The 13,891-nt window shown below is 39.7% G+C and overlaps 1 protein-coding gene across 3 annotated transcripts in view; it reads right to left on the reverse strand.

The window, feature by feature from the left end:
• Positions 1-13,891, reverse strand: part of itga7 (integrin, alpha 7) — a 35,266-nt gene that overhangs the window by 16,853 nt on the left and 4,522 nt on the right. For 2 of the 3 annotated variants that reach the window (XR_010666408.1, XM_029277881.2), the window contains exons 2-5: positions 3,296-3,423; positions 2,013-2,092; positions 1,491-1,746; positions 242-373 (exon numbers count right to left, since the gene is read on the reverse strand). Coding sequence is in view for 2 of the 3 variants with exons in the window: in XM_029277881.2 (XP_029133714.2) it covers positions 242-373; positions 1,491-1,746; positions 2,013-2,092; positions 3,296-3,423 (596 nt within the window). In the remaining variant the exon portion in view is untranslated. The remainder of the gene's footprint in view (positions 1-241; positions 374-1,490; positions 1,747-2,012; positions 2,093-3,295; positions 3,424-13,891) is intronic. The other variant, XM_065954689.1, reaches the window with a different exon arrangement.

The following is a 13,891-nucleotide window of genomic DNA, read 5'->3' on the forward strand; positions in this document are numbered from 1 at the left end:
AACTGTTCAAAAATGTAGCTGTAGTCAGATTTAGGGCTGGGTGCGTGTGAGTCATACACAGATATGCTCATCCAGAAATAATCCTGACCAGTTAGAGGTAGTTTGCTCCTCTTATTAGATCCTGTGATTCACAGCAGAACATGTCCGTGTACAGTCTGAGCCCCGGTGTCGCCCCCTCCCCCGGGGCCCTCTCTTTCTCTCCTGTGCAGAGGCAGCAGTGAGCAGGGAGGGCAGATCCTACCCAGGTAACTGTGGTGGGGCACAGGGATGAGCTGGGCATTAAGCTGTTTCTGATCTGCCACCTCGTAGGGTCCGTCGTCATAGAGACCGAGGTCAAGCATAGTCTGGTTAAGGAGTTGGACACGCATCTCTCCTGGAAAGGAAAAAGGTGAGGTCCACAGCAAAGACACAACAACACATTGGCAAACATTCACTTTTTAATGTTCCACTCATCCCATGTCCCAATTCTGTCCTGCCAACGAATCACTCTGTTTGAGCAGTTAGAATACAAAGAAATCAACTTACTTTCATTTTTTATACCAACAGGAGACAAGCCAACATGGCTTATACCTCCATCTTTATCTCAAAATGACATCTTGCACAGGGAATTGATAAACTTCAAGATGTGCAACGTTGTTCAAAATAACAATGCTTTTATGGTAATTTCTCTGGATTTTCTGTCACCTATATGGAGGATCTCCATATTTGTGTGCATGCATAGTAAAAGAAGAGACAGCACACTCAAAAACTTACTGTTAAAAATATCCAGTTTAAGTTAGCTTCATTTTGTAACTGTAATGACTGTACAAACTCAAAACCAGCTCAAACAGAGGACTGTGCAAACTTTAGTTGGAACAGGCTGATGTGATCACTCATACACACACGACACTTTCTATCCATCCTTATACATATTCTGCACGGTGGAAACAGCATTATACCAGGCATGTAAGAAAATAAAACAACATTATGCAAAATCAGAAACATGAAGAGCATCTACTCAACACAGCATTGATCTCATGTGGCAGTAGAAAATAAATCAATCCTGTAACTGACTACTGCACCAGATAAATCTCAGCGCTTTCTGTGCACAATGCTACTTTGCATAATTTTTCTGTCCAATCACTAGATTGCTTTACAAATCAATTGGATCTCTTTTAATCTCTAGCAGTATTGTCCTGTTAATGGAAAAAAAAATTAGATTCATCAGCTAACATAGCCTGCCTCTATGAGCATATTAGCTCATGAGGGCCAATAAGTAGTAATGGATAAAAACAATGGGAGCACATAAAAAAACAAGTCAAAATATGACTTTAATCTTTTCATCTGTCGGCTGGATGTACATGCATGCATCTTTAAGGAAAAATATAAAAATATATAGTGGTGTAATGTCAATTACAATTACCCTATGAAACCTAGTGCCAAAAAAAATATTGATTCAAAGGCAAGACAACAATGACATATCTAGATAGATGGACAATCCAACACCTTACCTTTCCAGTTATATGTCCCTGGAGCCCCGAACAGAATGAAGTTGTTGTCTGGAGTGAAACTGACAGACAGGCCCTGCTGACAGAAGCCAAACTGCTCGTGTCCCTGCGGCCGGCCCTCGCAGAACTTCCACTCCCCTCCGTCCAGGTCATCTCGCTCTGTTAGATCCTCGCTCAGGACATAGCAGCGTCCAATCGGGTCGCGAGTCTCTGAAGATTGACTTACACGCTGCCTGAGCTCATAAAGGTGAGCACAGGTCTGGTGAAGGACAAGAAATGGCACAAGAGGTTTTTTTTTAAGGCCAGTTAAGGTGAGAAATCCACTTTTAAGGGTGTGTTGAATATCAGTAAAACTTTGACTTAGAAATGAATGTCTAAAAGTTAATAACAGAAGAATCAAAGCTGAAAATGTTGCGCCTATGTTAAATAATCAATGGGCAGGAGCAGAAAAAAGTTATGTTTTCAAAAACAAGAAAGACCTTGCTTCCTGCACTGATGCATTTACAGGCTGGGGTCCGTACTTACCACCACCTTCCCGCCGATCCCCTGACTCTTCACTGTGACTCCCAGCCACTGGTTGTCTTTGCTCTCTCTGTCAAGACTCACTGAGGGAAAAACATACAGAAGGAAATGGCAACCATTAAGCTTTCCATAATGTAAACCAATCAGGAACTAAGCCACAGTTCTCTAGGGGTTATGTGTTGTTTATTGGCACGATAACATGATAATGAACCCCTTGATACAGGAAGAAAAAAAGTTTTTTTCCCAGTTAATATTTTATCAGAATGGCGAGCCAACATGCAGTGATAGTGTCTTGGCAAATATAATAACAGATTCAAGGTGAAAATGTCAAAACAAGGAATTTCCACTAGCAGCATCCTGTATTTCAATTAGGGTATAACACAGGAAGGAGTTGTATTGTGTCTTTCTGTTGGAGAGAACATTGAGGTCAATCTCTTTATTTAAAAGGAAGATTAACTAGTTAATCAAAATTAGTTTCTTTCATTGCAATTAATCAAATGCTATTTCGTCCCTTTAGATGCACCGTTGATAAGCCTCCGCAGTGTCTCCCTGAAGTGGCAGTGATGGAAAAGACACTGCTGCATCTTTGAATGTCTCATTTCACTTCTAAAAACGTCTAGACAGCTCAGTTGATGAGTCAAACGTAATATCTACCTAATGACATCAAACAGTCAAAGCACTCTCAGCTTAAGACAGTAAAACATTTAAAATAAAAGCCTAACAATTTTTATTTATAAATGCAAAATAAAAAATAGATTTAATCACAATTAACAAGGGCTGTACTAAAATAAAAACGATATGGCAATATATCTTCATGTGCTCCTTGCAAATACATGTATCTATGCAGATGTTGCAGAATCTATACGGCTGCAAAGCTCTGATGACATTTTTCAAAGACAATAGGTGCAGTTCACAATAACACCGTAGCCATAGCTATGGGATTAAAATATGTTTATGTATTTCTAGGACCTCTGAGGATCTGAATTTAAGTGTCTTAAGTTGTAGGATCCTTTATATGCCTAAAGAACAGCCGCTGTAGGGAATTCTGTGTCGGACATTATCCAAAATCAATATATATCACGATATGTATGAAATACCTGGCCCTACAATTAGCTATTGTACTTTTGCCATTAATGGCAATAAAACAAATGTAATTGTTTGACAGCCTTCAATTAATAGAATCAAAACCATTTTTACAATTCAGCTTGACATTTATCAGGATAGCAGAAATTTCTGTGGATAATAAACTTATTTGATGAATCTTTTGGCTATACAACATTCCTCACCATCTCCATCAATATCGACCCTCTCACAGTCGTATTCCTCGGGTGTGATTGGACACTTGAACAAGGCTCCCGGCCGACTTCCCTTCAACAGGCCCTGCCCTGCTGCCTGTGGTGCCCCCACAAGGATCCTGGAGGGAACAACACTGATGGTTATTTTCATTGCCTTATGTCAAGAGAGGAGGATATTAGATATTTCACACATGACATGTGGCAGATTTCACACAATGCCTCAGCTGACCCGAGCTGCCATTACTGTTAAGTACAAACACCTGTGGCTAAATCAAGACTATTCAAATCCTGCAGACACCACCTACTGTTTAACATGCTGTCATGTTATCTCTAATCCTAAACTGGTTCAGAACAGCCCCGCAGACTGCATGTACTAGATCTTATTTGTGCTAACATACTGTAGCTTTCACCTGTCATCGCTCGCTATCAAGGATAGCAAACGTTTTATTCTCAGTGAGCTGGTTGCTGATATTTTTGGGTCAGTGTCACTTGCCTCTGCCTTATTAGGAGTGGCTGATTCAGGCTAGGATGCTATTTAAAAACCCAACGTTGAGCCACATTCCACCCAACACCGCCAGCTATCGCACATGCATGGAAGCGAGACGTGGGGAAACAGAGGCACAAGAGAAAAAATGGAATAAAGAGCAAAGTGTAAGAAGAAGGAATGGGAAAGGGATCAAACTCACCCTGGATGCCATAACAATACCAGTACCAAGTACCTTCTGCTTATATATAATTATAACAAAAATGTTGGCAGAGACGGTGCTCAGCTTGAATGAATGAGTAACAACTGGCTCCAGTGCCTGTGTGAAAAGTTCCTATCACCAGCCCCCTCATATCTACCTTGATATGTCCACACTTAAATTAGAGTTATCTCTGAGGCTGAGAGCTATTCTGCCTATAAATACAGTGTAGCAAGCTGATAGCACTGCAAGAAGCCTGCACAGACAAACAGACAGCGAAGTAGAGGTCTGAGTGGTCAGATTTCAAACAGCCACAACTACACAGTCAAAACTTAAATTTCAATAATTTCTTCCATGTAACACATTGTGTTGACTCTAAGATTAATTGCTCAGCGCTGTTAAATGTTACGTTGGCCCCATTTCTTTTAACTCTTATCAGCTCCTAGGTTTTAAGTCATCCGAAGCCTGGCTATGGGAAAAGCTGTGATGGTGAAGTAGGTCAGTCAGTCCCTAATTGGGAAATGTATCTGTCTTAGTAAGGTTCTCAGTATTGCAAGGTTTAGTAGTTCTGCTTTCAGGATTACTGGTCACAGCAAAGTAACCATAAACAAACCATAGCTTGTAGGTTATGGCGAGTTGAAAGTCAAACGTAATAGACCAGAATATCACATATAGACATTTCTTACTCAATTTTCTACCTCAACAATAGCAGCCACATTGACTCTGCATCTTTTTTTCCAGAGTAATAGAATACTTTTGCGCTGACATTAAAAATAAAACTCCCAATACCCACAGACACAAAAACTACCACTGATGACTCTCAGACAGCTCTACTTTCTATTTTCTCTTCCTTCCCTCTCTCTCCTGACAAGTGCTTCTGTTCGGGTGCAGCCGTGCATGCCTCAGGAATGACTCTCTCCTCACCTTAATGACTGGGAACCCCAAACAGCCACCCAAAGTGAAATAATGACCGCCACACATCACTGGTGGTCCACATGAGAAACCCGACCAAACAGTGTTAAGTTAGCGCTAACACACGTCAAACAAAAGAGGCCTGATTCATAGAAAGACAGTACTTAAGAAACCTGATAGAAAACCTTATCCCTACATTCCAGTGAGCTCTGGTTTATGTTTAGTAGTAAAGGTGATACCAAACCTGCCCCTTCCCCCATATGTGAAGATACACAGGCAGGTGTCAGGGTGTACATGTCTGTGAAGCTGTTCTACAGCCAGTATTTAGTGGAGAGAACTGGATGCCCACTTCATTGTTCAGGCTTGAGTCAGATAGTGTGATCATGATCTCCATTGTTCCATTGAATGTGTGTATGTATTTAATATGAGTAGTTGTGGGTATGGACCAGGGTGGAAGATATCAGGGTGATGAGTATGACTGTGACGGTATCTGGTGAAATACCCACATGAACCTAGACACAACAAAGCCAGCACCAGCATGACAGAGGTGTGTGTGTACTTGTGTGTTATATTTACATTGAAGCATCACATATACAGATTAGATAGTACCTCTGGGCATTAGTGCATTCCTTGACTAACAGATTACAACAAGCCTAAACATCTACAGGCATGCAAGAGGCTATTCTAGCTAAGTTATGACATTATGATAAAATTCTGAAATAAAAAAACCTACATGCTGATGTCTAGTAGATACAATTTTAAAATGTCACTTTTACTGCTTTTAAACAAAATCCATTTATTTTGCAATATCCACTAAAAATGATTTAATCAATATGTGATTTATCAGGCTTTCAATCATGCAGGCAATGAGAAGGAATATATTGCTTATAAATGGTGAGATCTTGTCGTAAGCAAAGGCTAAATCAAGAAGGAAAGAAAGGAAGTACCCCAAGGTCCCGTTCTAGGGACTCTATTTTTTCCTTCTAAATAATTATACATAAAAACCTGACTCTTTTATGTTCAATTTGGAGGAGCTCCCTTTGCAAGAACACTCAAAAGCATGTTTATCTATCTCAGCGCATCAATTTTACTGGTTAAAACAATTAATATAGTCATGATTATTAACATTATTTGTCTAACTAATACACATTTTTGGACCAAACAAATCCTGTACAAGCTTTTGTTGCATGCATTTGATGTTTGTTTGATGTTTTGTCCGCATCTAGGAATCATGAATATGGTATAAATATTAAACGTTGTCAAGTTACTGCGTGAAATACATTTGCATCTCCTCATTAGATTGTAATTTATAATCCCAGCCATAGCTGTCATAAAAATCCCCTTTGTTTTCCCAGCTAATCATCACAGACATAGAAGAATCACACACAGGACCCTCATTACACTACTCTTATACACATGTTCATTGAGGGGAGCATGTGCAGTGATCCCAAAACTCATTCTCTCCACTATTCAATCCACCCCTCCTCCATCAAACCCCATACACACACAGACACACAGAAACACACACACACAATTCCATCCTCCATAATGCCTCCCCCTCTCTCAAAACATCTCTGCATGCAGCTTCATATACAAGGAGTGAGAATTGTGAAAAAATTGAGAAAAGTGCAAGTCACCATATTCAAACCTGTATTTTTTCTCTGGATAGGAAAAACAATGACATTTTTTGCCAAATAGTGTTGGCCACATTTGTTTCATCAAATTGCTGACATCCTTAAATACATGATTAAGTCCAGCACTTTACACTGTCCAGGTTACATTTGGACTTAAAATCCCTTTAAGTCAGTTAGATTTTTTTATGATTTTTTTCTGTCGCAGCATGCATGCTCCTTAAAAAACCCTCTAACTCTCTAAAGCGCTTTTCAAAAATGTATTTCCATATACGCCAAAGTTCACTGGTATGAAGCCAAAAACAAGGCTGCATTTTCTGTGTTTCTGTAAAACCACGCCTACATGTAAACACATGAATACACAGACAAACAAGACAAGCAAACATCTGCAGAAAGGTATTTGTTAATGTCAGGAGAATTCCTATTCTCTTTGTTTATATAAAGTGGGGGGGAAAATCAGATATAAATATTTTAACAAAGAGAGAGAGAGAGAGAGAGAGAGAGAGAGAGAGAGAGAGAGAAGACTGGAAAGTAGTTCAGACATTAACATGATGACCACCAAAGCTCAATTTCTAAAAGGTTGCCAGCACTTCATCCAAACAATTTGCTTAATGTGAATTGAGCACATTATCAAATATAACAAATATCAGAGCAAAGAGCAAATCAAACTTTTATAGGAGAGTACTAACTTGTTTAAAACACAGCCCTTCCCAGGAATTTTCCAGGCGTGGGCATTCCCAGGCTAATAAAATTCATGAAATGTTAAATCAAATACACCATAAACATTTCCAATGTTTAATTTCAGGGCCATTTCAGTTGATCCTCCCTAATCTGTATGCTCGCACCCGCTGACATCTGTCCATCTGAGAGCAGCGTGAGGCTGTTCCTCTATAGACAGTGGCTCTACAGGATCAACATGGGGGCCAGGGGCTCTTTGGGCATTCTGTTATCCTGGGGCAAGACTATGACCTATGACCTGGACACACACACACACACACACACACACACACACACACACACACACACACACACACACACACACACACACACACACACACACACACACACACATACACACATATACATAGACCAGCAAATGACAACATGTGCAAGCATGCAGACATTAACAGAGGCTTGAGTGTACAAATGGACCAAAGTGTTTGTTCATAAACTCACACACTCCCATTTAGACACAGACAACAGAAGGCTGTGCAACAACTGTGTAAACTATGGATCATCACACCGACTGCAGCCTGTCCAACAACATCCAATCTATCTCATAAAATAGAGCTTTAAAGGCATGGTTCACGGAATGCTGCTTTCACACCTGACTACAATTTCTCTTCTCAGTTTTCCTGATGACAAAAACGACAGCTGAGAATGAGGTGACCAAGCTGTGAATCATCATGTTTTTAACATCTCAACTTGCCAGGCATAGGGGGGAAAAATGGTTGGCTGATGCACATTAAAAGGCAAAAGAGAGACAGAAACAGCTGCCAGGCCATGCAAAAACTCCTTTGGGACACTGTGGTTCACTGCCCACAGATGTGACTCAACTTCCTGCTTAGGCAATTTGTTCAAGGTGATCACAAAGACAGTTTGACGTCAATTTCCAGAAGAATAAAAAACAAAACCCATTTGAATAACTATCCCACATCTAGGAGTCTGTGTCAGGAAGGAGGGTATAAATAGTATTCTTTCAGAAGACAATTGTAACCCCATCCTCACTTCTCATGCATCTTTTACAACCCCTCACTAGCTCACAACCTGGCACACTGCAGATCAATAAGTGAACAGCCAATTCCAGACATAGATGGGCTAATGATTGGCCTTCAGGTCCAAAGTGTAAAGAGGACATAACCCCGACACCATCCCGCCCCTGTTCCCTTTTATCTCCTCCCTCTTTGCTCCCCCTTATCCACTCATCCATCTATTGATCTGTCTGTAGATAGTGTATTTCTTGAATTCCACTTCTATTTAATGGCTCTTCCCTCCTGAACTTATTTTCCCTTTAGAGTGAGATGTTTGCAGTAATGCACATTTTATTGGCTTTTATTATTACCACATGAGCCGTCCATTTGTCTATCTTTTAGGGGGGTATGTGCAGCATGCAAAGGGTGAAAAGCAGGACAGGTCTATTTCACAGTCGGGCAATCACATATCAGACCATCTAGGATCATTTTGATTTTCCAACACCTGATTTGCCATTCCTGTCCTGAGCTTAACTTAGAAAGTGTTTGTGTGTGTTTGGATGTGGAAGGGCACCACACATACGCAAAGGGAAAGACCTACTTAAATAGGACAAAATAGAAGGAAGCAGACTTCTGAAATGATCAAAGAAGCAAAGGAAATAGAAAAAAAAAAAGGAAGCTACTATTGTAATTGCCTCTTTGCTATTCTGGTCAAATTCCATCATGTTTGGCTGCATAGGATAAAACTTCTGTCTCAATTCCAACCAAAAAATGAAAATCATAAGCACATAAAACTAGAGATGCTCCACTTTTTTCAGTTCCGATCTAATTCCGATACATGTACCAAATACCAAAACTGATTTTGATATCAGCTTAGCCGACTAGCTGACTTTAAATCTATCTCCAAACCAATTATGATACAGAGACATATAAACTAAAACTAACACTAAAACTCATAAAACATACCTACAACTAACCATTTTTACAAAATCATTTAAAAAATAGTCAAAACTCATTACAACTAATTTTAAATAAATCAGAAATAGTCCAAATGAAAGTAAAATGAAAACTTGTGGAAAATCCAAAACTATTATTACTTTGCTGGTGATACAATTCGCCTTAACCTGACTTGAGTGAGCAACAATGAAAGCATATGCTAATATCCGTTTAACCTTTCAACTCATAGGTGTTTGAGGAAATTACAAAAGATAAGTGAATGACACAATTAGACGAATCAATCTGTAAATCTCTTTCAATAAATACAAACAATAACCCAAATAGATAGCTTATTATTTCCTGTTCCTGTCGGCTTTACACAGCTCTTATAGATCTTTTGGATCTCACTCTCATATCAGCAGAGCTGCTTTCAGCTGATTGATTAAACTGTTTCTTGCAGTGTCAACACAACTGCCTCCAAACACGCACATAAAAACACAGCACACACAGACATGGATTCAAAGGGGAGGCCTGCCATGATTTATTCATCCCTCCCGCTGCTGTGCAGATCAGGCCGTCCACCCCTCCCCCACACATAAATTATATTATGTTAAAAGTCAAGTTAAGGTAATGCTTTTACCAAAACATTTCATACAAGTTAACAGAGAAATACAATCTAATAGCAGAGTCTCTGACACCAAAGACAACAATTGTGTGTACTGAAAATGCAACAAATGCCAGAAAACTTGACCCTCTCAGGACTTTTTCTGCCAATGCCTCTTAAATACAGATGCAGAATCAGCTCCTGCTCCTCCTATGCTGCCAAAGTGTGCATGTTTGCTGCACCTCCATCAGATCTAAGTTGTATTTTTCATCCTGACTCTGCAGATTGTCCCTCCAAGAGCACGTGGTCCGCAGAGTAATATTCCTGAAAGCTCTTTGCCGGGGTGCACTGCTTCCCACCGAGCCTTTGTCCAGCCTGGTGTGGAGGAATGGGGGAATGCTAAATAGACAGAGAGTAAGTGGGAGCTAGTAAAAAGCATTAATCGCGTGCGTGTGTGTCGTGTGTGTCGTGTGTGTGTGTGTGTGTGTGTGTGTGTGTGTGTGTGTGTGCGCGCACGCGGACATGCAAGATTGTAGAGCCTGTACCCTTTGCTCTTTCTGATCTCCCATATAAATAAGCCCCGCAACAGGGTGAGTTCTTACATTTACGAGGCTTTCACATGAATGGCCTTCAGGAGATTTAGCAAAGAGCAGAGAGAGAGAGAGGGAAGAGAGGGAGGAGAAGAAAAATCATGAATTGAATTGAGGAGGGAAAAGGGGGACGCTTCATTCTCAACTGTTACGCTGAGGCTGAAAAGAACCTTTGATATGGCTATTTTAATGCAAATTAGCCCAAAGACATTTTTCATTGTGTTATAAAAGTGTGAAGCAGTGGCGCTGGGCCCCATAAACATAGTTATAAGTATATTACACAAAATAAATCCTACCAGAAGGTGAAGAGGATATTGTGATTGACTGATGAAGCCAAAAATCAACTTATATTGTTATTTTTTGTCATTTTTCAAAATCTTTCATTAATCAATTCCAATGCCAAGAAATAAGCTATTTTTCCTTATTGCAGAGGGTAACATGAGAAGATTGATACCAGTCCTATGTCTTTATGCTAAATATGATGCTACAGTACAGCTATCTGCTTTTAAGGCTAGCTCAAAAAGTAACAGCAAGTGGCCAAAAATAGTCCAACAGATAATCTTTGTTTCCTTCTGTTTTTGTACAAATTAAGCAAACAACTTGCTCACTAGTAATATTTGATCGTACTTGACTGTGGATTTTTCTCACATTGAGCAGTGTAAGGCTAGCTAATTCCCTAGGTTTCAGTCATTGTGCTAAGCTAACCAAACTGACTGCTGACATTAGCTTCATACTTAGCTCACAGACACAAGAGTGGCTATCTTCTTATCTTTCTCAATAGGAACGTGAGCAAGTATACTTCCTAAAATATCTGCTGTTGCTTCACTTCTAATAAAGTAAAGGTATCCTATATCTTACAATGTAAAGCTGTATATTGTTGAAGTTCTTATGTTTTGCATTTTACCCCTCCTGAGATCTCCATAACCTTTTGGAGGTCAACCGAAAATCTTTTCCATGCTCCACTCTTGTTTTTTTTAAGCCAAGTTATTCAACGCTCATCCACTGAGAGGATTTGTTCAGCTTCAGAGAGCTCTGTTTTAGATTCTTACTCAGCCAGTGAAACCAAACCCAAGACTAGATGTCTGGGAGTATGCCGGCTACCTGAGGCCCCACTGGCAGTGAAACAGAGTATTTCTCCTCGAAAAGGCATCAAAGCATAAGTCTTTGGTAAACATAAACCTCACTGCAACCTGAGTCTTTCTAATTTCCCCATGACAGCAATGCAACACAGCCAACTAGACGTCTACGGACATCAACAGCCTGATGATCTGATCAATCACAGTCATGAGTTTGTCAATGTGTGGCTATGCTGCACACTAAAACAAAATGACATGGTTTGGAGGAAAGAAAGACTTTGTTAAAAATGATTAATTACCAATATAGTGCATGTCGAGAAAGAGGAAATTGCTGCCATTATTCAAAACATAACACTAAAGTAAGGTTAACAATTACAACAGAATTCAGAAGAGGGACAATAGATGTTTTTCAACACCACATCCTTCGGGACAATCACACAAGATTTATGACCATTCTCAGAGGAGCAAAGCCTGACTGCAGCCCCCCACCCGTGTAAGAGATCTCTAAAGCAAAAAAACAACAACCTTTAAATTCAATTATGAAGCTGAAAATACTTTCCAGCATATATGTTTGGATACAGTGAAATTTACAGGCCTTTATCTATGATTGAAATATTTATGCAGAACCCTTCATTCATGATTTATCTTGCTGTTGTTGGGTTGCTCTATTGCTGATATTAAAATCTTGTGGTACATTGAATCAGCAAATCCTGAATATAGATAATCAGCAGTCCAGCAGCTAGTGTTTTAATAGCCGTAACATCAATACTGCACTTGGAATTAAAATCTGGCACTCTGCCCACTAAATTAGTTCAAGATGAAATATCTCAAAAATATTCTCACCAGTTAAACCTCAACATGTTAGCATTGTCACTGTGAGCATGATAGCCTGCTGATGCTAGCATTTAACCTAGAGCAATGCATATCAGCCTATCAGTGCAGCTAACATGGCTGAGTCTTAATGCATCATAATGACATTTTGCCATATAGTTAAAGCTTTAAATTTATATTGATGGCAATCTGACAAAAATGTATATATACAGATTCCCTGTTGTGATAAAAGAAAATTGAGCGAACCTCTCGTAAAATTATAAATATTATTTCAGTGTCTTAAAGAGAAGTGCGTACCACTTCACAGTTTCTGCCTTTATGGCAAACACCTTTTGAATCTGGTCTAAGATTAGGATTCTCAGGACAGAAGTCAAAGGAACCGAAAAATCTGACGATGGACAAAGCTAAGAAGAAAAAGTGAGAGTGGCCCAACAAGAGTGAACCTCTATTTACAAGGCTTTGGTCAGAGTCCTCTGATAGTATATGGGTATCTTATCTGTTCTTACCAATTCTTACAGTGTTGTTTCAAGGTGTAATACCTGACTTTCAGAGTAGAAGTCTAACTTTAGCACCAGTCTCTCAACACCAATAACAAAGCTATCCATTTAGCGCACTGCTACCCCATCCCTCATTAGTGTGACAACCGAGTGCAGCCACTCCACAACATTCATGAATTCAGATATGCGGCCAAAAGTTGATTCCCTTGAAGTATTTTCTACCAAAAAAAAAAGTCTTATCTTGGGTTTGGAAAGTTTGTTGGTTCTCCTTGAATTGTACTCTTGCGACAAAACTGTGCCATTATGCCTCTGTGTCCCTCATTGGACTGCCCAATGTGTTGGCAGGGCTCACTGTTGGGCAGGAAGGGGTTCACGTAAATCAATGACCATAATATGCTTTTTTTTTATTTCTTAGACTTATTATGCACCTAGGCGACAAAGAATTTTAATTTACATCACACTGTTTATGATTGTAAATGTGACGGTAAAACTTGATTTTATGTAACAACGTTTTTAACTAAACTCATTCTTGCTCAGATCATTTTAAATCCAAGACAGAACCGGCTGTATTGAACTGATTTGTTAGCCATGTAGTAGCAGAGTGCAGGCAGATTGGCAGTAGTGAGATCAAGCTCTGATGGCTTCCTGTCTTCACCAGGCAGTGAACTATTAGCGGAAGGCACTTCTCATAGTTGTATATATAGCAGACGCACACATAACTCAAACTAAAATACCATCTCATCTCATCCTGTGTCTGGCATTAACAGCAGGCGGAGAAGCCCCCTAAGTTAAGCTGCGTGCCTCAGTTTCAGGTCAAAGTCAGTATTGAAAAGTTAAGAGAGAGCTGAAAAGACAAATCAAGGCTGCTATTTCAAATCCAGTGTGGCATACTTTTCATTCTTCCAAACAGGTCACTGAAAAGGATCCTGTTGCAACACATTAGTCAGTATGAGATCATTGTGTCACATGGTTTGACCTTTGCCTTGGCTTTTGATGCCATACTGAAAAGGAGCAGTTTAGGGAAGCCATAAGCCTGTACTGAAGAGATACTGTAAAGCTGAACAAATAGGCTATTATCTAAAGCTCTGACGCTCCAAATATCTAATGATGAATGTTTCCCCAGCCTTTGAAGATCG

The sequence above is a fragment of the Labrus bergylta genome, chromosome 5 (assembly GCF_963930695.1).
Source record: "Labrus bergylta chromosome 5, fLabBer1.1, whole genome shotgun sequence".
In the NCBI taxonomy this organism is placed as follows: Eukaryota; Metazoa; Chordata; class Actinopteri; order Labriformes; family Labridae; genus Labrus; species Labrus bergylta.